Source organism: Harpia harpyja, chromosome 1 (genome assembly GCF_026419915.1).
Source record: "Harpia harpyja isolate bHarHar1 chromosome 1, bHarHar1 primary haplotype, whole genome shotgun sequence".
Taxonomy (NCBI): Eukaryota; Metazoa; Chordata; class Aves; order Accipitriformes; family Accipitridae; genus Harpia; species Harpia harpyja.
In genome coordinates, this window is record NC_068940.1 from 42,993,053 (window position 1) to 43,014,633 (window position 21,581).

A 21,581-nucleotide genomic window follows, 5' to 3' on the forward strand; every position below is an offset into this window, starting at 1 on the left:
GAGCAAACACCACTTAAAAATTTCAAGTTATTCTATGGGGTGAACCAAAGAAGTTGCTAGTCTAGGGAGTTTCATAAAGTCTGCCGAATTACCTCCTAAGCAGTGTATAACCAACCAGTAAATGAACTCACTCTCGTTCTACATTCTCCTGCCATATTTTCAAACTTACACCACTTGAAAACACATTAAAATAATCAAATTTCTCATAGCTTAGTCTGCTGGAGTTCTGCCCCTGCTGCATACAAACCATAAAGCATATCTCATTTGGGGCCTCTTACACTTTCTCCCCTGTGTGTGTCAGCTTAAATCAGACCCTCTCCTTACTGTACTTGGAACACAGCCATTTTTGCAGATGTATAAAATAAGGTCTAAAAAACATAATTTGTTTGCCCAAGTCACAGAGCAAGTCAACAGTCAGGGCGTGGAGCGGGACTTGATTTTTCTGAAATTTGGGAGTATAAAAGAATTCATTGCGCCATACTGCCTTTTCAGGAATTGCTAACGATAAATTACTCAGGCAGCTGAAGATACACACCTCACTTCAATGAGTTTGATTAAAAATGTTACCAACTGAGGTTTATGAAATGAACCATATTTGTGAGACAGGGAGGTAAATTCTAGATTATTTCTTTAGAAGAAAAAGGGGAAGAAAATACACCAGAAAACAAATTTCCCAAAACTTTGGAGAGGTCATTCTCAAAATCATTCTGGTAGTGGCTTCTGTAACAAGAGATGTGTACACAGTGCTGCTACCTAACCAGAGGTTCTTACAGCACTAGTGTGTGCAATCACAGGAAACACTTCCACTGAGGATTTCATGTCAGGGTACAGATTAAGACTCCATTTAAAATTTTCTTTATACTCCCTGGAGTGTCATGTGAGGCCACACAGATCCCTCTAGTCACGCAGAATGGTGGAGGCTCCTTCCTATTCTGAAAATTATTCTCCCTTACTTTTCATAAGGTTTTCTGAACTAGCAAACCCCACAAAAAGCCCAAAGTAGCATGAAAAACAGTAAAAGGGATTTTGGTATTTTTTCCTTTTATGCCTTTGATGAAATTCGGCTTTATTTTTTATTTTTAAATTCATTTTAGAATTTTTCACTAAAGAAAACATCTCATGGTCATGATCTTACAAGTCCTTGGACTCCATTTAGCACATAACCTAACTATGAGTGAAAATTATCTATTGGATAGGAGCAAGAACTAGACCTTGACGTAATTGTCTGTTGTGACTTACAGCAAATCTGAAGACCTTTGCATTTCATTCATCACAAAAACATGCAGGATATGGAAAAGTGTGAATTTAGATGTTTCTTGGCTAAAAGTGATCCTTAACAACCTGGGTGCCACTTACCTACATCTCCCTCTTACCTCCTTGCTCTCGCTAGTAAAAGCACACTAACTTAGTAACTGTACAGTAGTGCCCACTAATGCAAAACTCAGTTCCCTACAGCTTCCAAAATGCCATCTTCAAACTCTGCTTCTGTCTGTAACGTTAAAGCTATCTACCTAATCTGTATCAAGTGTCACTCCTGAAATTGTCTGGTAAGCTGTCTCCTCCCAAACTGAGATGTCACAAAAGTTAAGCACACCCTAATAAATCAGTCTCTAGCAAAACTGGCTGCATTTTAAGAGATTAAATCCTCAGAATCAAACAGTTCCTGCCAGAAACCCCCAAAGGATGTCAAGATGGCTGTGCTGGTGACACGGCATTCTCCTGGACAAGCCCGCTCCATGGCATTTTAGCACTGCAAACCCAGAAGCACAGTTCCTTTGTGCAGGATGTATCATTAGTGCATCATTGCTGAGATGACATACTACTGCTTCTCCCATCACATGGATGGGCTGCCAAATTGCGCACAATTTCTGTGCAATAACAACCCCTTGCACACCCTTCTGGTCAGGGCACAGATATTGGTGGATAACTTTAGGCCCATCTTGTCTCCAATTTGTCATCTCATTTCATACTAACCCTGCACAGAGTCAATGCCTACACGTGACTCTGCTGCACCAGTCAGAGGAAAATGCCACTGCTTTCCAAATATTCCTGCAAACTGAGGAGCAGGCCCAAACACTGCAAGTACCATCACCTACCTTTAATGGATTTAGGATATTTTTCTATTTTTTAAAAAGCAAGATATTTGAGAAAATGAACAACTATGATAAGCCTGCTTCACCTCCACATAATCTGTGGGCAAAACCAGACAAGCTGGAATAGCCATGGACTAATCTATCTTTCAGCAGACACGTATTCAGATTCCATATGGTGTCAGAGACAGAGGCTCAGTCCATAAAATCTCTTCAGTTTAAAATCCTGTATGTACCAGTAAGAATTCAGTCTGAGTAACGAGTTACAGTGTAGAATGGAAAGAGGGATGAGGGGCTTTGCTTTGGGCCAGGAAAGATAAATGCCCAATTCTCTTCCACTTTTCAGCAAGACCTGAGATCTCCCTGTTCCAGCAGAGAGGCTACAGATCATCCAGAATGTAATTACATTTGCTAATGAACACCTCTGCCAAATGACAAAATTCAAAACTACAAATGTCCAACAGGACTGTGTGCTCCTGAGCACTGCACTGGCCTCAACAAAGGGCTCCGTTGCATGCAAACATGACTTTATGGATGATGCCTTTTGCATGAGTTTATATTGAAAACTGAGATAGAGTAGGTGAAGAAATCTGCATTTTTACCAACAGCAGAGACAGGAGGATGGCAACTCTTAGTGAGGAAAGAATCACCGTTACTACACTGCATACTTTTTTCAGAGTTGCCTGTAAAAGCAGCCAGGTGTATGTCTCCTCAGAAAAGGAGAGGCTGATAAGCAGAAAGGCAGCTGCTGTCCCTCATGATGCACAGCACCAGGCAGCACCCTTTACAGTTGCTGGACCTGTCAGGTGGGAGCTCCCTGTGGGGTGACAGTGCCGCAAGGCAGCGAGACAGGCAGCAAATGGGGGGGGCTATAGCAGGAGGGCCCCAGGAACAACAAAAGTCCTCCTGCAGCAGGAGCAGACCAGTGGCCAAGCTGGAGAGACTATGGGAAGAAAAAGGCTTCTATAGGGACTCACTGAATTTGTTCTGTCTGATAAGTCATTAAAATTATCGGGACAGAAAGGAAAAACTGGAGGGAAGGACACATGCCCTGCAAGGACACTGTTGTCTGGACATAAACTTGTTTGCAAGTCATTCAATAATTGTGAGGTATCCTACTTAACAAGCTGTCTTATTCTATCGCTTTTGTGAGCTAGCAAGGAGATCTTGGGCTTGAAAACACTTAGCTTCTCTTGGTGGACCTTCTTCAAAAAGGAGAGGGGTATTTCCATGTCACTGCTACAGTCAACTCAGGCTCCCGTAACTGAGGGTCAAGATGGAGAGGATGACTACCTATCATGAGATATCTGCAAATGCTATTTACTGTTGGGAGGCAAAAGGACAATTTAAGAAGGAATTTGACTGCTGCTTAAGACAGCTGATTTCAAAAGCTAGGATGGATAACCCCCTGTAAAACTCTGTTAGTTAGCAGGAAGGTAAAGAAGTAATCCTATTATGTTCAAAAGTTAGAGTAGGCCCATATAGATACCCTCAGGTATTAAACTCTATTAAGGCAATTTTTTAAAAATAAAGTCTTTTACCCACAGAATTCCTGTATCAGCACGTGCACACTGTTGCACAGAAGAGAACTTACCTCCAACACCTCAGCATCCTGGACTTGGCAGTAAAAAGTTTGGAGAAGTCATGAAGGCTTACTGGTAATTGTTTCTCAGGGATACGAAGAGGAAAAAAAGAAAAGAATCGGCCCATGACTTGATTCAGGCTGTGTTATAGAGGGAGGTAGTGATAAAATCTGCAGTGATGTCAGACAAGCAAAGGACTAACTGACTAAAAAAAGAGAAAACCAGGAGGGTTGCTTTTTTACGAAATTAGATACAACATATTTTCTATAGTTGTCATTTCAAGTAAATGACTCAGCTGTTTTAATTAATCTCTCAAAATACCAAGGGGAAAAAAATGTGGTCACATTTCAAGCTCATCTCTTATTTTCTGGTTGGAAAAAAGAAATTCCCCAAAGTTTAAAAAATCCAGACTCTGAAGAAAGTGTTAAAAACTTCATTTTCCCCATACATTTTAAACAAGCTACCTTCGCTGTTTCTAGGATGTCTGTTACAATGCTGTCCTGTGCTATCCTGTCTTTCAAAGATATGAACCACTGACAACTCCTGCTGTCTCTTTAGAAGATATAGCTACTCAGCACCTGAGAAAATTAGATCTTGACTCAAGTCACTTTAATATCAGAGAGAAGTGTTCACTGCTAGACTTGACGGTCCCAAACACCTATTTATCCATCTCACAGGTATGTTACACAGAGTGGCAGTAGCAACACATGCAGATGGAATTTGACATGACCTACAGATAGAGGGAAGAGAAGAATTCACTCAGCCTGTCCCACTTAATCTGAGATTACAAAGAAAGGTTTCAATGATAAAACATATTTTGTACCATAAGCACTTCCATGTTATTAATTAGGGGAAAAAACACTTCACTAAAGATGTTTAAGAAAGACAAAAGAGTTATAGTACATACTTGTGTTTCAGAGCTGTTCCCTATTCAAACTAGCAGGCTAAGTGTCAAAAGAAGGAGTGACATTCCCATAGTGTCTAAGTTAAAATTTATTTAATACGAAAAAGTTACAAATCCACCATGCAATCCACCATGCACTCAATCTGGATCTAGTGAGGCTAAAGTATGACTTTGTGCTGCTCTTCCAGCTACAGAGGTCTGAGTGATTTACAAGTATTAACTAAGATTAGTTTTACTGAACCCTTGTGAAGAATAAACTGAGGACACAGACAAAAGAAGTGCTGTCTTTCCAGTTCTCTAACCAGGAGACCATGCTTTCTTTCATAACAATTTCATACAGAAAACGTTATTTCATCCTACAAGTCAGCTAAGTGATTTGATTTGACTCTTCTACTCACAAAGGAAAAAATATTTCTGAAGAACAAATAAACATGTGCCTTTTTGACTGTCTGATACAGTTATTAGAAGAGACTTCATAAATTATTCTCAGTAGATTTAAAGTTGGAAGGAATGCTCTCCACCTATCTGACAGTTAAAATAGAGGCAGTGTCAGAGACATTTCAGACTACTGATTTCTATCGAGCTTTTGCAATGATCTCTATCACTGTCATTCCTAGCTCCTCAATAATGTGCCCATAGGAATAGGTCCTTTTAAGAACCTAGAGCTCTCCAAGGGGGACATATCCATTGCAAGCAAGTTAAACTTACTGAATCCATTAACATCTTGGCAGCTGGAAGAAAAAGCTTCTTCATTGTGAACAGCACTGAGTTTGGTAGAGGTCTTGTCGGAAGTAGCCACGGGACCCATCTCCCTCTGCGTGCTGGTCTGAGTCTCCTTCTGCTTCTTGGCTAGCTTCCTTTAGGGTGTTTTGAAGAGGGGAGAAATCAAGGTCAGTTTTCCCTCATTAAAAACAAAGCAATGAGTAAATATTTTGAAAACCACAATTATCCCACTTGGTCAGACATGCAGGGCATGTGGCAGGCCGCACAAGAGGAAACCCCACAACTTTTTAATATAACTGCTGTGGAGCACAATAAATATAGCGATACCAGTCTTTGAGCTTAGCTGTCCCTCCTGGTAACTCATCTTGCACAAACCTGCATCACCCCAGCAGTAGGAGTGCTACATCATCCGTTACAAGGGTGGCATAGGTAAAGTCCCTAGAGCGGGTGTCAGCCGCTCAGAAAGAGCAGAGGGCCCGGGATGAGGGCAGCGATCAGAACCGCTCACCAGGAGGTAAATGGGACATCTACATCCATCCCCGGGGACACCTGCACGGGGGATTTTCTTTGAGTGCCCCAGTGGAGACTGCGACCTGACTCTGTGCAACCTGAGAGCTGGAGCAGGAGTTTTGCCCTGTCCCCAAGCAGAGCAATGAGGACAGCAGCCTCTACTAAATTTTGACACACACCCGAACTGCACTGAGGATCGACAGTTAGTGAAGGGTGGGGCAATTTAAAGGTTGAAGTTATTTTAGAAATGTTGAAATATGCCTCTGTTCTGGGAAAATGGGTCTTATTTTGAGGAGATGTCAAAAACATTGGCAAAAGCAGAAACACTGCCTGCTCTGAAAACACTAACAAAGCCAACAATGTAAGAGGCTCCCCTTTTGCAAACACAGCTAATAATAAGAAAATGGAGAGAAGCAGGAGAAATGAGCTGCTAAGCTTCCATTGACATTTGACTGCCCTGTGCTTCATTCATATCAGAGAGCAAAACTGTTTAAGAATGAATGTGTGACATTCTACAACCCACACCTTGAAAAAATATCACACAAATCCCTAGCACCAGCAAAGAACTTTGCTTACACTACTTCTGTAGATAAGAAAACAAAACAAAATAAAAGGGAAAAAGAGATTACTGTAAGAAGGAGCTTTAGTTTTCTTTTTTTTCTCCAACTCAAAGAAAAAAAAAATCCTAACAACTAAATTATTTTGCAAAGAGGTTTTTCTTCACTAAAATGACATGCTTATGGTAAATACTACCCATTTTTTAAACTTCACGAGATTCTTTAAAGGATATTCCTTGCAACATATTCCAACAGGCTTTATTTATTCACAGCACATGTCAGAGTGGCATTTACAAGCACGTTCAAGCACACAGCTGAGCCCCAGCCCTTCATGAGATGGGTAGCTAGGCCAGTTACACTCAGTTGCAAGGAAGGGTCAAAGAGAACAAAAACCTTTGCCTGTGTCTGTAGGAAATGACTATTTTAAGGCAAACTGATAATCCAGACCAGGAGAGCACAGATTTATGGAGAAGTGTCCAATGTTTGATGCAAACTTTTGAACAAATACACCTGTTTCATCTGCTCCACCAGGCTTTTACAGTTAGTGGTTTCAATTCAAACCATAGCTATTCAAATTGGGAACATAGTTACAGAGTGCATATTTAGGTCTCACAAAATCTCCACGGTGTATCCACTTCTGCAGATGAAGATGCAAACAGAGTAACTGTCCTTGAGTGATGAAGCAAAAAGCTGGCATTTAATGATGTTAAAAGCTCTGCTTCCAGTGTTCAGCAATGTTAGCATAGTCAGATTTATTAACTATGAGCTGCAGCCATGGGAGCCCCCTTTTTTTGTGCTGTGGTACCTGAGGTAACAACAATAGTCTTGAAGTGTATTAACCCTGCTAGGCGGTTATTTTAATCCTTTAGATTTGCTAATCATACATGGCTATGTGAATTCTTTGGCAACAGGAATTAAAATTTCTCAGTGGGAAACACTAATCCAAAATGCCAAAGTCCTTAATAACAAGCACTCTGGACTGCTGGGGTGAGCCATTACAGACGACCACTACTGGTGTTTAAAAATGGTGAGTCAAAAAGGGTGACTTCCTTATTAAATCCAGATTAAACTATTTGTGGCAATAATTATCTGTAAATCCCATTGCCTGGTATCTTTTCAGAGATGCCAACAAGCTACAAAGAGCCGGAACTGGCAAACTCGTTTTCTCTTTCAGTGAATGAGCAATAACATTTCTGCATGTGCTAGGCAGGAAAAAATAACCCCAAACCCAAGCCCATTAGTCCCCAAAGGCCTGCTTACAAAAGCCCTATGCAAAGCAGTTCTACCTGGTCCTGTAGAAGACAGAGAGGCCCCTAAAACATTGGCTTGAATGCCTAAAAAGAAAAGGTGACATGAGTTTAAAGTTCTCAATCTAACTCGCACACACAAACCAGGCTGCTCGCAGGTGGACCAGCTAATGCTTACACATGTTCAGAGAGAAGCCACACAGAAAATTGTTCTGCATCTGAAAACGCTACTATTTTCTTTCAACAGCGTGTTATCATTTTTAACCTGTCTCCCTCTCTATTCCAAGAATGTAAAAATTCTTCATCTAAATTTAGAAGGAAAAGGAAGACAGATCTCTTTTGAGGATTTCAGAGCTAAGCATGCCAGACACATCAAGGGGCTCTTGGTTTCTAAATGTGCCTTTTCTGCCTCCGTTACGTGTCTGGATAGAGTGGCAGCACAGGACTAAGCCTATTTGGTCCTTACCATCATTATAATTCATAGAAAGGATTACAAAATCAAATGACTAGCACTTTCTAGAATGTTAGGGATGTGACTTAAACCCACAGCTAGGTAGAGGTTTATTTCCCAGCATGTCAAAATGCCTTTGGAATTGGAAAAGCATTTATCTGGAAATGCTGTTTCCAAAAATAGGGCACTTCAAGGGATCTCTGTGGATCACTGACAAGCTGCATCAGTGACACGGCTCCTGCTCTTCTTACTGACCAGCCTCCCTTAAACACAACAACTGCAACACTCAGATGAAACTGCTATCAGTGCATTAGTGTCAATCACAGGCCAGCCGCAGGCTGCTGCCAGTGGGTACCTGGCACAGTCTGTCACCAGGCACTGAGAAGACACCTTCCGTCTCCTGCATTATGCAGTTGAAAAGGGGAAGACATAAAGGACCAGGCAGATATTTGGAAGAAGAGTCTGATACAATCAACACAGGGTGAAGAGACTGAAATGTCAAAATGTGAATAAGGTGATATTAATGGCTGTTTTACATTTAAGCGTAAGGACAGTGTGCCAAGAGGAAAACAGGAGTCCATGGATGGGGTTTACTGGGTTGCTCTTTTCAGTTCAAGAGGGTTTGTAAATGAAGAGATGATGTTTACAGGCACTATACACACACAAGGGATGAGACAGAAAGATGCTCAAAGCAGAATAAAAAAATGAAACCAGCTGTATAATCAGGCAGTTGAAGTTAACTTAAAGCAAGGATAAGAACTATTGGCAGTGAACCTCAATTAAGTGAGAATTTTGGAAAAAAAAAAAAAAGATGGGAGACTTGATTCAGCTGTTTTTCAAATTTCTACTCCTATCAGAGAATAGATATAAAATGCTGAAGCACTATATTAAAATTGCGGGAGTTCCAGTTTAACAGTCAAGGAATGCAAGCTTAGTATCAAGTACAAAGCATTGACTGCCACAGGCATTAATCAGAAAGCTTAAGCAACACTTTCAGTTAAAAGTATCTGCAGGATCAGATTCCTGTTTTGCAGAGGTCTGGATAAACTTCAGGGATTATATTTTAAATGCAGCTTCAAACTCTAACTTTTTATATCAATTTTACATGCATGAATGTTAAATTTGTAACTGCCACTCCTAAAGAGCTCTTGTACATGTACGTTGACAGATTTAATTTTAGATGTTTCACAAGGATGGATTATATACACTATAATGTAGATTTGCATGCACAGGTAATTTAGATATTAGGTATAGATCACGTAAGTTAAACATGAAATTTCCTCCTACAGACAAGAATTGCATATTGCCCTCATTTTCAATATGCAATTTAAGAAAGCTACAAAATACAATTCCTTTTAGATATTTGTGTGCAACAGCCTGCTAGGAGTATACATATTATTTATGATGAAATCTGCACAAATTTAAGGCAGGCAGTGATCAGCCGTGCAATACCCAACTGGGAGCACTGGTTAATAGCAGTTCTATTGAAAAGGACCTCTGTCCCCTAAACCTGTAGATCACAAACTCAATTTGACAGATAGTTTCATGCTGGTGTAAAAATAAGGGAGGGATTATACATGGCACTATGGTCTGCAAGGCACAGGTAATCTTTTTGCTCTGACCAAGGATCACTAAGGCCTCTGCCGCGATACTGCACTTCAAATAAGTTGGGTGCCAAAGGGACACATACAAGGCAGAACAAGAAAGGTAAATCTAGAAAACATGAGCTACAAGCAAAGGCCAAAGGCAATATGGATCTTTAATCTAGAGAAAAGAAAATCAAATCGGGCTGACAGGTCTTCAAACATATGAAAAGACACCACAGGGAAGCTGTTCTCCCTGTTTACAGGGGCTGAGAAAAAGTAATGGGGCTAACCTGTGGGAAGGGCAGTTCATTTTAAACTTTAGGAAAACCATATGCAGTAGAGACTGCCCATCTTTCAAGCCAACTGGGCAGGTGGGCTGTGAAATCTCAGTCACTAGAGGTCTTTAAACAGTGAGCAAGAGGAATGAGAGTTAAAAGCAGTACAGCTTCTGGCAGCCTGACAGATGGGGTATCCCCTCCCCGTGCTCCAGTGGTCCTGCCAAAAACTGCAGTTCCCCACATGCTCCCTTTGCGCAGACTGTAACCTCAGCAGAGCTGAGAAATATTCTCCGGCCTGAGCACATAGGCAGCTTACTGCTTCTTATAGCTGCTACAAGGGCAAATCCTCCACTTGCAGGCAAGCATGGAGACAGCTTTACTTGCACTTTTTTAGCACCTGCCAGGGTGAAGCCAAACTCAGTACAGGTTATTGCAGGAGCAGGAGGAATTCACTAGAGTAAAGGTGAAGTGAGGAGTGAGGAGCAGCCGCACCACTTTTACTTACAAAGCAAACGTTACTTGACACCAGAAAGTGATGTAACGTAGATGTAAGTCAAAAGATGCTCTGAATATTTTGTACTGTGTGTATACAAACACAGGGTCTTGAAATGTAGGGCTGTGCTCTCTAAACTTTACTTGATCAAATTAATCACTGTTTGTGGAGGACATTTACTTAACAACCACATAAACTTTAGACAAGACAGGCGCATATAAGAACCATACAGTATACATATATGCTGGTATAGACAGCCAGCAAACACTGCCCTCTGCAAAGTTTAGGCTTGCAATCACCACAGACACGCACTAAATAAAACCTCACCTCCTTTCTGGATTTTAATTGCATTTTTTAAAATTTGCTTTCATTAGACTGGCATAAGCACTGATTGATGATTCTGTTTTTCCAGCATCTAATGAGAAAACCAGTTTTTTTTTAAATTCTGATTTAGCAAGCTGACCTGTGCAGGCAGATCCCACCATCCATGGAAATATATGGAGATATTTATGTATGTATGTGGTTATACAGAGGTATGCCTATAAATAAAATAACGTTTTATTTCTTTTCAAATGTCCCACAGACGGTGGAAATAAATTCAGCACAAACCCTGTTATTTCAGAAAATGCAAATATAAATTTAGCTTAATACCTTTGACAGAACCTCTCCCATGAAAAGAAAGTCCTGGTTGAAACCACCACAACAATTAAAATTGGTATGAAATTACGATGGGAGTTGAAGGGGCTTCCTACATTGCAATCTTGTCCTCAGTACTCTGATCAGTTGAGGGGAAAAGGAAAACAACATATTGGCTACTGAGTGCCCTTTTCTTATAAATAACATTAAACTGAGTTCTTGTAACACATACATGAATCTATGTATTTCTAGAAATACTTCTCTGGTCTGATATCAGCCTTGATTAAATTTCATTCTGCAACCATTACCCAGCCCAGGAGAAAGAAACAAAACAAAACAAAACAAAACAAAACAATACAAAAGAAAAAACCAACCCCCACACAGAAAACATTTCATTCTTTTTCCTGGTGAGGAAAGAATAAAGCCTTGATATGGGTTGCTGCTGTTGAAAATACTGTTGCAAAAGAGGTCTCTGTCATTAAATGCAAAACCTCCTTTAAATCAAATGAATTGCTGTCTGTGTTTTACAGCTTCAGCTAGGAAAAGAAACAAAAACTTTCAGACATGGCTGGGTTGCTATCTTACATTGCACATCATATCTTACAGTGCATTAAACTTAAGTGCAATGTGACAAAGCTAGCCATTCTGTACAGACTTTAGACAACATTTGTATTGGTGTAAATACAGAGTAACTCCTCTGAAAAGGTTCATGCATCACCCTGGCGACATTGATGCAATGAGTGCACCAGGACAGGAACTCCTAATTCCGCATCCCTCTCTTCCCATCACGCAACCAAGTTCTGTCCGAGGATCTCAAATCGTAAGCAACTAAATTTTAATGATGGTACACTGAGGTACACAAAATGATGTCAATCCTGCACAATGACTTAGCAAGTTAGGAATAGAGGCCTCCTGGGTTTATATTTCCACTTAAAGCATGTTAAAGTTCTTTATGGCCTTCTCTTTCAGCCACAATAATATCCCTTCCTATATGTTGTAGGAAGTTTTTAATGAAGTGTTGCTATACAAAAATCCTATAACTATTTACCCATAATGATGTATGCACAAAATAGCTAAAAGAGCTGCTCTTATAAATAAGAATTTTTGACTGGTTTCACCTAAGCTGCAGGTACCCAACCACCTTACACAATCAGATTTTACAGTCTTGGACTGTAGCAGAACACAAGACAGGCTGAAGGCAGAACTCCAGTCTAGAGATTACCACAATGCTTATGGCCTATCTCTGTAAAAAGCAGTTACTCATGATATAAGTCTCTGTGACTTTATTAGACTTATCATTAAGAACTGTTTAGAGGAGTTAGGGTTGGAGATTTTGGTCCCTAACAAGAAGAAATGCCAGTATAGCAGATGAAAAAGGGTTGAGAGGAATTATTTGAAAGCAGATGAGAATTACTCTAAGAAGCACAACTTTGAAGTCCAGAAACTGAAACTAAAAATAAAGCAATGTAGTCCATATGGAGGTATTTAAAGCTCTGCCAGCACATCTATTTGAGAACCTGCTTTTCGATACTGGTAACTCATTCAACTGAATTTTACATCAGGATTAAAACATTCACACAAGGTCATAGCGTGCAAACCAATTCTATTTAAAAGATCTATATATATATACATATTGCTGCTCTTATTTTCACAAGATTTCAAATAAACTTAAATCAAACCTCTCTGCTCACAAGAGGCTGTAGCAATTTCTATCAGCTTTGGCTTAGAACTACACAGTCCTTAGCAGTTTAAGATTTTCATCTGCAATCATAATGAAACATCCTATTTCATGTGAAACTTGAAACTCAAACTTCATCATATGCTCCTTCATGGATTCTCCTGCTTTCTTCCCTCACTACCGCAACATCCCTTGTACCCCGACTATTGTTCAGGGGGAAAAAAAAAAACCCAAAACAAACAGAGCTTGGTTTTGCCAGATTAGGGAACAGGCCAAATGTCAATCTGAAACAAAATGCTGACACGCACAGCCTGACGATGGAAGTATTTATTTTGTGATGACTGTTTACGTGTTACCTCTACCATAGTGATGCTCCAGCTAGCAGAGCTCATGCTTGATTGGGTACCTGTGACACCATAAGCACAGAGCTAAGAATGAGCTCTATGCAAAAAATGTTCGGTGTAGTACTAGGGAGATATATGATTTCTGTATCCTGAGCTCAAATCTCCACTGAGTGCTTCAATTGGCTGCTATGAACACATAAGCTTGCCTGAATATACCTCTGGCTTTTCTCTATTGTGATATGCTACATGGTGTACATCTGCCATATTAAATCTTATTAAATCACTTGCTTCTGCTACTGCTGAAGCTCACTGCAACCTCAGGCTTGGGTGACCTTCAGAGGTTTGTCTCTTCGCTTTTCCTGAGTCACTCTCCTGTTCCCTGAGAAAAAAGTTGTAGTATATTGATCCACAGAAGCCATTACAAGACAGCAAAGAGACCATTTAATGATACCTTTACTCTCTGTAGCAGAGTAATCCTCAGCTGACTGCTTAAAGCAATGTTGTTGTGCAGTTTTAAAAAGGGGTCACATAGAGCTCAGAAGTTGATTCATCTTTTTAAAAACACAAATCTCGAAATAAAATAAAGCAGGGAATATTCCTGATCACATCCTGCCTGCTGGAAGAAGACAAAATTATAATGGAAAACTGGGGACTGAATTTTTCAGGCAATGGTGGTGACTAGTTGTAAGGAAAGCAAAACAGCAGAACAGTGCAGAGGGCACTTTTCTGAAGTTCATGAGAAATGTGCAGAAAAGGAAAGGTTGTAGCAAGAAATGCAACTAGCTAGTAGCATCTATGCGTTAAAACCATCCAGTACTTTAACATTTAGTTAAACTTCTCTTAAAATCTGACTACTTAAGGTCAAATTCCATTCTTGGTGAGCCAGTGTGAAGTCTAGAGGAAATGGAGTTACTCTGCATTTACAATTACATAATTGGACAAAGTTAAAGCTCATTATGGTCTCTTTAGGCTCCTCACACACTTAGCAAGTGGGGAAGGTTCCTCTTTCAATTATTTTCTGATAGGTCATTGAGAAGCAAAATCACTCCAACAAGTGATACATAGGGATCCTCATACTTAACTCTTTGCCCTGTTCTTTGGATGTAAATCAATTCATATGAAAAAGCAGTCAACTTCCACTAAAAGAGCAGAATATAAATGCATTCATTTTGCTGACCTGCTGAACACCTTCCAGATTTGTCCATAGGACAAAGTCACAAGATGAAGACAAAGATGAACTGTAGGAACAGGCAAAGGAGAAGGTTGCCAGGGGTGGCAGACTAGGAGGGGTTAGCAGAGCAGACGTGGCCCTTTTGACAACTTTGTCAATGTCAGAGCTCTGGAAAGTCTGGCAGGTTGCTGCTTTTGGGGGAAAGGTTTAGGTCAGCGATACAGCTGCTGCTTCCGAGAGCTGGAGAGGGGTGACCTGTTTCTCTCAGCAGTAACAGTTGCCTTCTCCATCCCTCCCAACCCTCTGGTTGCAGCAAAGGCATCCAACTCAATTCTCCAGGACTCTTTCCTCAGATCAGTGATCCAGTCCCCTCCTCCTCCTAATCCTCAGACAACTATTATCATGGCAGAAACAGCTTGGCCCTGATTACTTTCCAGCCCCTCAATCTTTAGACAACAGATGGCTCTGGAAGTACTGATGTGTGAAGCATTTTCATGCACCTTAACAACTGCCTTAATTATGCAGCATTGTCATTAGGACTGGACAGGTGATTTAGATCTGAATATCTGAACCACTTCATCATCCAATGGTCTAAACTGACACTCAGAACCTGGCAACTCCAGGAACAGGGATGTTTGCTGAGATAATGTCAAGTCCTAGTTGTCAGAAACCTTACATTTTATAACAAGCTTACATCCATGGCTGAGAAATTCCTAACAATAACTTTCAGGCGTAAATTTTCCTGCAGTCTGGCTAAATATGATGGACAATTACAAAAGGTGCAGTTGGGACACTCTATTTGTTCATTAGCATTTGAAGAACTACAAACCGTAACTGACATATCTGTGGACATTTATGTGTTTGCAGGCACAGTTATAGGTGCAATGGTAAAACAGGGAAAACATAACAGTGTGAAAGTGAGAAAATAAAACACAAGCTGCTGGAAAGACAAGGAGAAATGGAACAGTAAAAAAAAAAACCACCCCCAAAAAACAACTGGTAAAAGAAAAGAATACAACAAAGCACAAAATTACCACAGGGTGAGCACACTCAAGAAACATCATCCCCAGCCAAGTACTTACAAGTAATAGGAGTAGGAATATGCATTTCTTCTAAATATTGATGGCCAGGCAGATGAACAAAATATCCAAAAGGAGAAAAAAAGAAAACCACATAATTAGATTTATATGCACTCTAGGATTTTTTTCAATGTACAAAGTATTTGTGCTGCCTCTTGTACTGAGCTACTATTCCCCTACACTTTTTTCAGGAGCTATATATCGGTGAGCAATGGATACTGAACTGGAGACAGGAAACACAGGTTGTGTTTCCACTTCCGCTACTGGCATTTGTCACCATGAATAAATCTCCTCACCTCTGCCATGTCAGTAACACGGGTAATGAGACTTACCTTTGCCTGTGAAGTGCTTTGAGATTTTTGGAATCGAAAGAAATATGTAAGAGCTATTAATATAAATAACAATAAATAGCAAATTGACAATGCAAGAACACCACAATTTTGGAATACTTAAGACAATGAGCAAATTGTGTAATGATAAATCAAGCTTCATCAAACTCTAAAATGCAAATAGTTCATTAACAATTCAAGCATCACTACATATTTATAGATCATCACTGGGGGTATGCATTAGCTTTCTGCGTCACTGTGATTAAGCATTTTCTATTACAGTTTTTCAACAATACACTTCAGAACATTTTGATATGTTTTTGAGCAGTGCCACAAAAAGAGCCTTGGCAATCAGTTATAACTTAAGAGGTGATGTCTTCCCTTTTACAACTGGGAAAAGGCTTCTCTGAAAAGGCTGTTTCACAACGGATCTAGCACATGTTATTACAGATTTACAGCAAGGCACAAGGGAGCCTCGAAAACAGCAGCTATAGTCAAGACGGGGAAAAACAATGAAACGCAAACTTCAACCTATTGCACAACTTTAAAATCCCATCCTTGAAGACACTACAAATACTAGGAAGCATTTAGAAGTATAAATGCAGAGTTCAAGTGTTCACTTTTATGGTTCCTCTGAACACAACTTTCATAAGCACACATGGAAACCAGATTCAGCGCAGTTACTCTCTATGCACAACTGTCCTCTTTGCTATGCACACACTGGGTAAAGGACAGCGACTTACAGATGTTCAAGTGGATTACTCTGAAATGATATATTTTGCCTGGTGGTGGCCCTTGCTATAAACCTGAAATTCTGGCCAGATTCCCGATATATGCCAAGTTATTTGAATGACACCAATTCCAAGGTACACCTGAATGTATTTTTAACATAATGCTACTATCTCCTGAAACCCAGGAATTCTACATGCAATAGCAGTTAAGGTGCAGTGATTGCCACTGAGCTTCACTGTGAAATTCAAAGTTCCTCTGAACCTCTAAACAAAGGGAAAAATCAGCAGGATGTGGAAAATGAGAGCCCACACAGCTGAACCCCCTACATCCCCAAAATTATTCCATTAAACGAACCCCTCTGATAGACCAGTGCCAGGTTTCACACAGCACTATCAACTGTAATTATTCCGTTGAACATCTTGCCGTACTTTCTGCTTTTCTCGTGTCTAGACCAGCAGACATACGTGATCACACAAGACTCTTAGTTCTCATTAAAAAGCTGCATATCCTTCAAGGCTGCAGAGAAAAGCTCAGAAAGATTTATTCCATAAGGATAGAAAATAAAGGAAGACAAGTAAAAGGAGGATTACATTTTGGAATTGGACAGGCCATTTTGGCTCAAATATTCCAAAAATATACAACCTAAAATAAGGAACTCCTAAGGAATATTTCAAAACTAACTGTCAACATTGGTCAGGGTTGCAGATCACTAAAAACATGACCTGATCCTAGAATGCATCACACAACCTGAAAACCCTGCCTGTCATCCACCTTAAATATGGACACAGAAGGGACACGGGTCACTGAATCTGCAAATATCCCTTTCTTAATTCTATCCTATAGCTTGGGTATGTTCTGCTCAAAAGGCTTTTGGGTTTTATCTAATTAGTTTAAGGTAACAACCTAAGTCCTAATCCAGAATAAGGAGCTGAATTTTCATAGAAAGAACTAATCCTAGACCCTACATAGCCCCAAATCTCCTTTTTTGCTACCAACAGCAGTTTAAAGAACTTATTTACAGTGCACCCATGACAGGCTGTCTGATCCTATTTATTCAGTTGTATACTTAAAGGGGTCAGTAGAGGCTTTGTCTGCTCAAATGCACAAGCCTGAAAAGTGTCACATTCTTCACTCCAGGGAAATGCAAGTCACGATTACACGGGAGTTAAAACTGTCCAAATGAAATCAGAACTGACCAAAATCTAATCCTTTTGGGGGGCAAAGTCACAGGGTATTTTCTCCAGAAAAGAAGTTTACAAATATCTTGTTTTTCTTGTTTCAGCTTGACTAACCAGTCCTGTAATCTCTATTACACAAAAGTATTTAACTAATATTAAGGACAAACAAACAAGCTCCTTAGAGAATTAGCAATGTTTTGACACAATAAAAACGAGGTATTATCTAAAATGAAAACCATTAACAAAATTTGTTTCCTTCATTTTGGGAACCCACTAGCTACATGAGTTACATGTTTGCAGCTCTAGGATCTTCACATGTAAGAGAGTCATATTTAAAACAGAAATGTATATACACACACACACACACTTTTTACATAGATATACGCATACAGAAACTTTAGCAGACTTCAGGCAACCCTAGGGTTCAACTAAAACTTTTAGATAACAAATGTAAAGTCAAACCCAAATTTTCCACTGCATAAACATTCTGCCTGGCTTAATTTAGCTTCATGGATCTGACTAAACCCCGTAAAACATTGGCAGCCCCCAGAAATTTACAAGCCGCTAGAGTTTTTGCAATATGGTCTATTGAAACTACGAGCAACTGGGCAACACTTGCTCATGCCTGGCATATGAAAGGTTCAGAAAAGTATGCTGATTTGGTGCATCTCACAGAAACAAAAAGCAGCTTCTGATGATCTGCCTAATCCTAATCTCAAACCAGTGTCTGCTTTCTCTTAGTGTTTCCGTCTCGTCTAATCTCTCTCCTTCCTTTGCTCTTTGCATTGGTTAACAAAATGCTTCATTCAGGAAATCCATGACTGTGCCTATTACCAATAACCTACGATGCCCCGGACCATGAACAAACGTCACTGTGATATTTTCCAGCTCCGTTTGAAGAAAATGCCTCAAGTTTGTCTAATTAAATTATTTTTCTGCATTGTTGCCTTGCAAGATGACGCTGTCTTGGACACTGAGGCATTAGCCTTAGTGAAATGACAAGGGGAACTCTTTTCAAAGTAAGGTTAATGCAAAAATTGAATGCAAGAGCTTAAGCTCCTAACGTTTCTGTTTGTAAAATAGAAAGAAAACTTTGCTGTTAAACTGTTCTCTCAGACAAGTGTGAGCTTTCAGCTGTGCTCCTCCAGAAGTTCAAATCAATCTGTGGTCCAAAGCAGCCTTTCCTTTTATAAAAGCTGGTCCCACTCCGCATTAGTTTACAAATGAAATGAGCCTGACAGGCTTAAGTTCATCTTCAGGGAACACTTGTGCATATGCAGCTCCAAGCCTCAATTGGATGTGACTGGTGGTGCCCATTCAAGGGAGACCCTGAACCGATGCAATCAGCAGGTTTCTCAGCGATGCTGGAGGTGTGCTACACAGACCTAGAGAGAGCAAGCCTCCAAAACCTCTTTCTGCACTGTTATAGCTTCTAAATGGGAAAAGAATTTAAAGTCGATGAGCCAGTTTATTTCTTATAATAGTGTGTATTCCAGTGGGTAACCTTGCAAATGACAACAAACAGGCAGAGAGATACAGACTGTGGTGATTTTGGCTGTTTGCACTGAGAGACGAATGACACAGAGGAAAATGTAGCTTTCCAGCTCTAGAAAGAAAGAGGGGAGAATTTGTATTTCTAGTACTCCCACTCACGTATTTCTAATTTTAATTTCGGAAAAAAGATGCCCAGGTTAACAGAGCCCATGGCAAAACCAAGTACACCAAAGTTCTGTCCATGGGACATCACACCCAAATTCACTAAACATTGCTGCTTTTGGAACCAGGCTAGTTCCACAGAGGAACATGTGCCCTGTGTTAGGGGGCCAGCTCAGGTCAGCACTAGCTTGGGAAACTTCATATCAAGCAAAAAGGTCCTCAGTCTCCAGTCTCTAGAGCTTGCTCTGCATTACGAGTATTTTTGATTCTGGGTTTGTCTGTGTTTCTCTGTCTATGAGATATCAACTTATATTGCAGCAGTCATGACAGCGGAAACATCAGAAGAATCAAATATTGGAAAAAGCTGGGTCATGATAGATGTCCCCATCATTTACTTACCTGAGTTAAAAATACATCAGAAAAAAAAAATTAAGCTAAAATCCATTGATTTTATATACCTGTTAACTAAACAATAATACAGTCACTAAGTTTCCTCCTGACCTCTAATAAAAGTTTGTTATATTATGCAGAAAATATGTAGAGTCCATTTAAAAACAAACAAAAGCAAAAAATCTGATAATCTAAATAAACTGTAAATTTCTACTTTTTCTTTGAAAGATTCCTACATATTGATAACTTGGCCTTTTGCTGGTTTTCCAGTTTCCAGTGGAAGACAGAAGATTAAGCAAAGATGTTGAATCATTGATATGTATCAAGATATCTCCATATCAATGCATTCATCAGAATGAGAACAATGAAGAATTCTTCCATGGTGATGGAGAAAAGAACCTACTTGCCCATAATTCTACCCCTGAGAAATTTCCTAACTGTTCTCAAATTTATACAAAAAATAGATTGGCAGCAATCACAGTGTTTAATAGCAAAAGTCCCACATTTGCATTTCAAAAGACGTGGTAGACTGTTTGGGAAAATGAGTTTGATGTGGAATCTGAAAATAGGAAAAAATGGCCTTTGGTGAACAAAGTAGTGAGATATTCTACCACACATATAACCGACTGAAAATAAAATGAAAACACTAATTATGGAGATTTATGGAAATTCTGACCTATGGCATGCAGATAGGGGGTCGGCACTGTTTGTGAAAATCCTGAAAATGAACCTACTCTACTGCAACAAAGATTTGACTTTTGGATTTCCTTTTTGATCAGAATCTATTGAAGACATCTCTCACACAGGAACAACCATCACGTGTTTTACTGTCTTCCTTCATTGCCACTGAAGCATTTGTAAGTGTACATCCACTGAGAAACTGCCTAATCATCCAAGTTCCTCCCATCTTGTACTTTTAATTCCATATTTGAGAAAATACAGAGATTACGAATACTACCTCCTTAATATTAAAAGTATATTGCCTCATAAGAATATCCTTACCTCTCTGACTTAACTATTGGCAGGCTACACCACAGAAAAACTGTCCTCAAATAAAGAATTTGTGGTCATCATGAAAAATTGTTTCTTTTTTGCCTAGCAATATACATGATTTATAATAATAATAATAATAATAATAATACATTATAAGACAGAAATGCTATGAACTTTAAATAGCTTGTGAATTACACCAGTATGTTCAGATGTGGCATTGCTCTGATAGCTTTCCCTTATAAGTTTTATCTTTCAAGCTGACAATAAAAGTTTTTCTTGAAGAGCTTTTAGGAAGGTAACAGGAATGGATGAGGGCTAGGCATTAACCAAACCAGAAACCCAGCTCAATTTTTCCTGAAGCCCTTCTTCTGTTTTTCATTGGACACATGTGATTTTTTTTTTCCTGCTTATGAAGTGAAAAGCTCCCAGAGGACTGGAATCAGTGACATCTATACTGTTTGGGCTTAACATTGAACAAAAGTGCAGTAGATGTCACCACAAAACACATACACGTTTGCCCATAAAATCTGAAATGCTTACACACAACAAAAATTGGATTAAAAATCTAGATTGCCCACACCTTCGGTTAGTTCAACAGGATTTCACAGGAGTCAGTACACATGCGATCAGTTTTGTAGAATTACATCGTCTGCAAAGGCTACTCAAAGGACAGCTAGTCCAACCTCCTGCTTAAACCAGTTTCACTTGCAGCAAGTCCCTCAGGGCCTTGTCCAAGTCAAGTTTTTAATTTCTCCAAGGATGGAGATTCTCCATCTCCAAACCATCTTGGTGACCCTCCTCTGGACTTGCTCTAACATAACAGTGCCTTTCTTGTACTGAGGATCCCCAAACTGGACACTATGCCCAGAGCAATCTCACCAATGGCAAACAGAAGGGAATAATCACTTGCCTCAACCTTCTGGCTACACTCTTGCTAACACCACCCAGGATGCAGCTGACCTTCTTTGCTGCA

General features: G+C 39.8%; 1 protein-coding gene across 6 annotated transcripts in view; it reads right to left on the minus strand.

Moving 5' to 3' along the window:
• Positions 1 to 21,581, minus strand: part of PTPRT (protein tyrosine phosphatase receptor type T) — a 492,692-nt gene that overhangs the window by 55,220 nt on the left and 415,891 nt on the right. For 2 of the 6 annotated variants that reach the window (XM_052789844.1, XM_052789809.1), the window contains exons 15-17: positions 15,334 to 15,363; positions 7,654 to 7,701; positions 5,286 to 5,434 (exon numbers count right to left, since the gene is read on the minus strand). In XM_052789844.1, coding sequence (XP_052645804.1) covers positions 5,286 to 5,434; positions 7,654 to 7,701; positions 15,334 to 15,363 — 227 coding nt within the window. The remainder of the gene's footprint in view (positions 1 to 5,285; positions 5,435 to 7,653; positions 7,702 to 15,333; positions 15,364 to 21,581) is intronic. The other 4 variants (XM_052789853.1, XM_052789825.1, XM_052789817.1 and 1 more) reach the window with 3 other exon arrangements.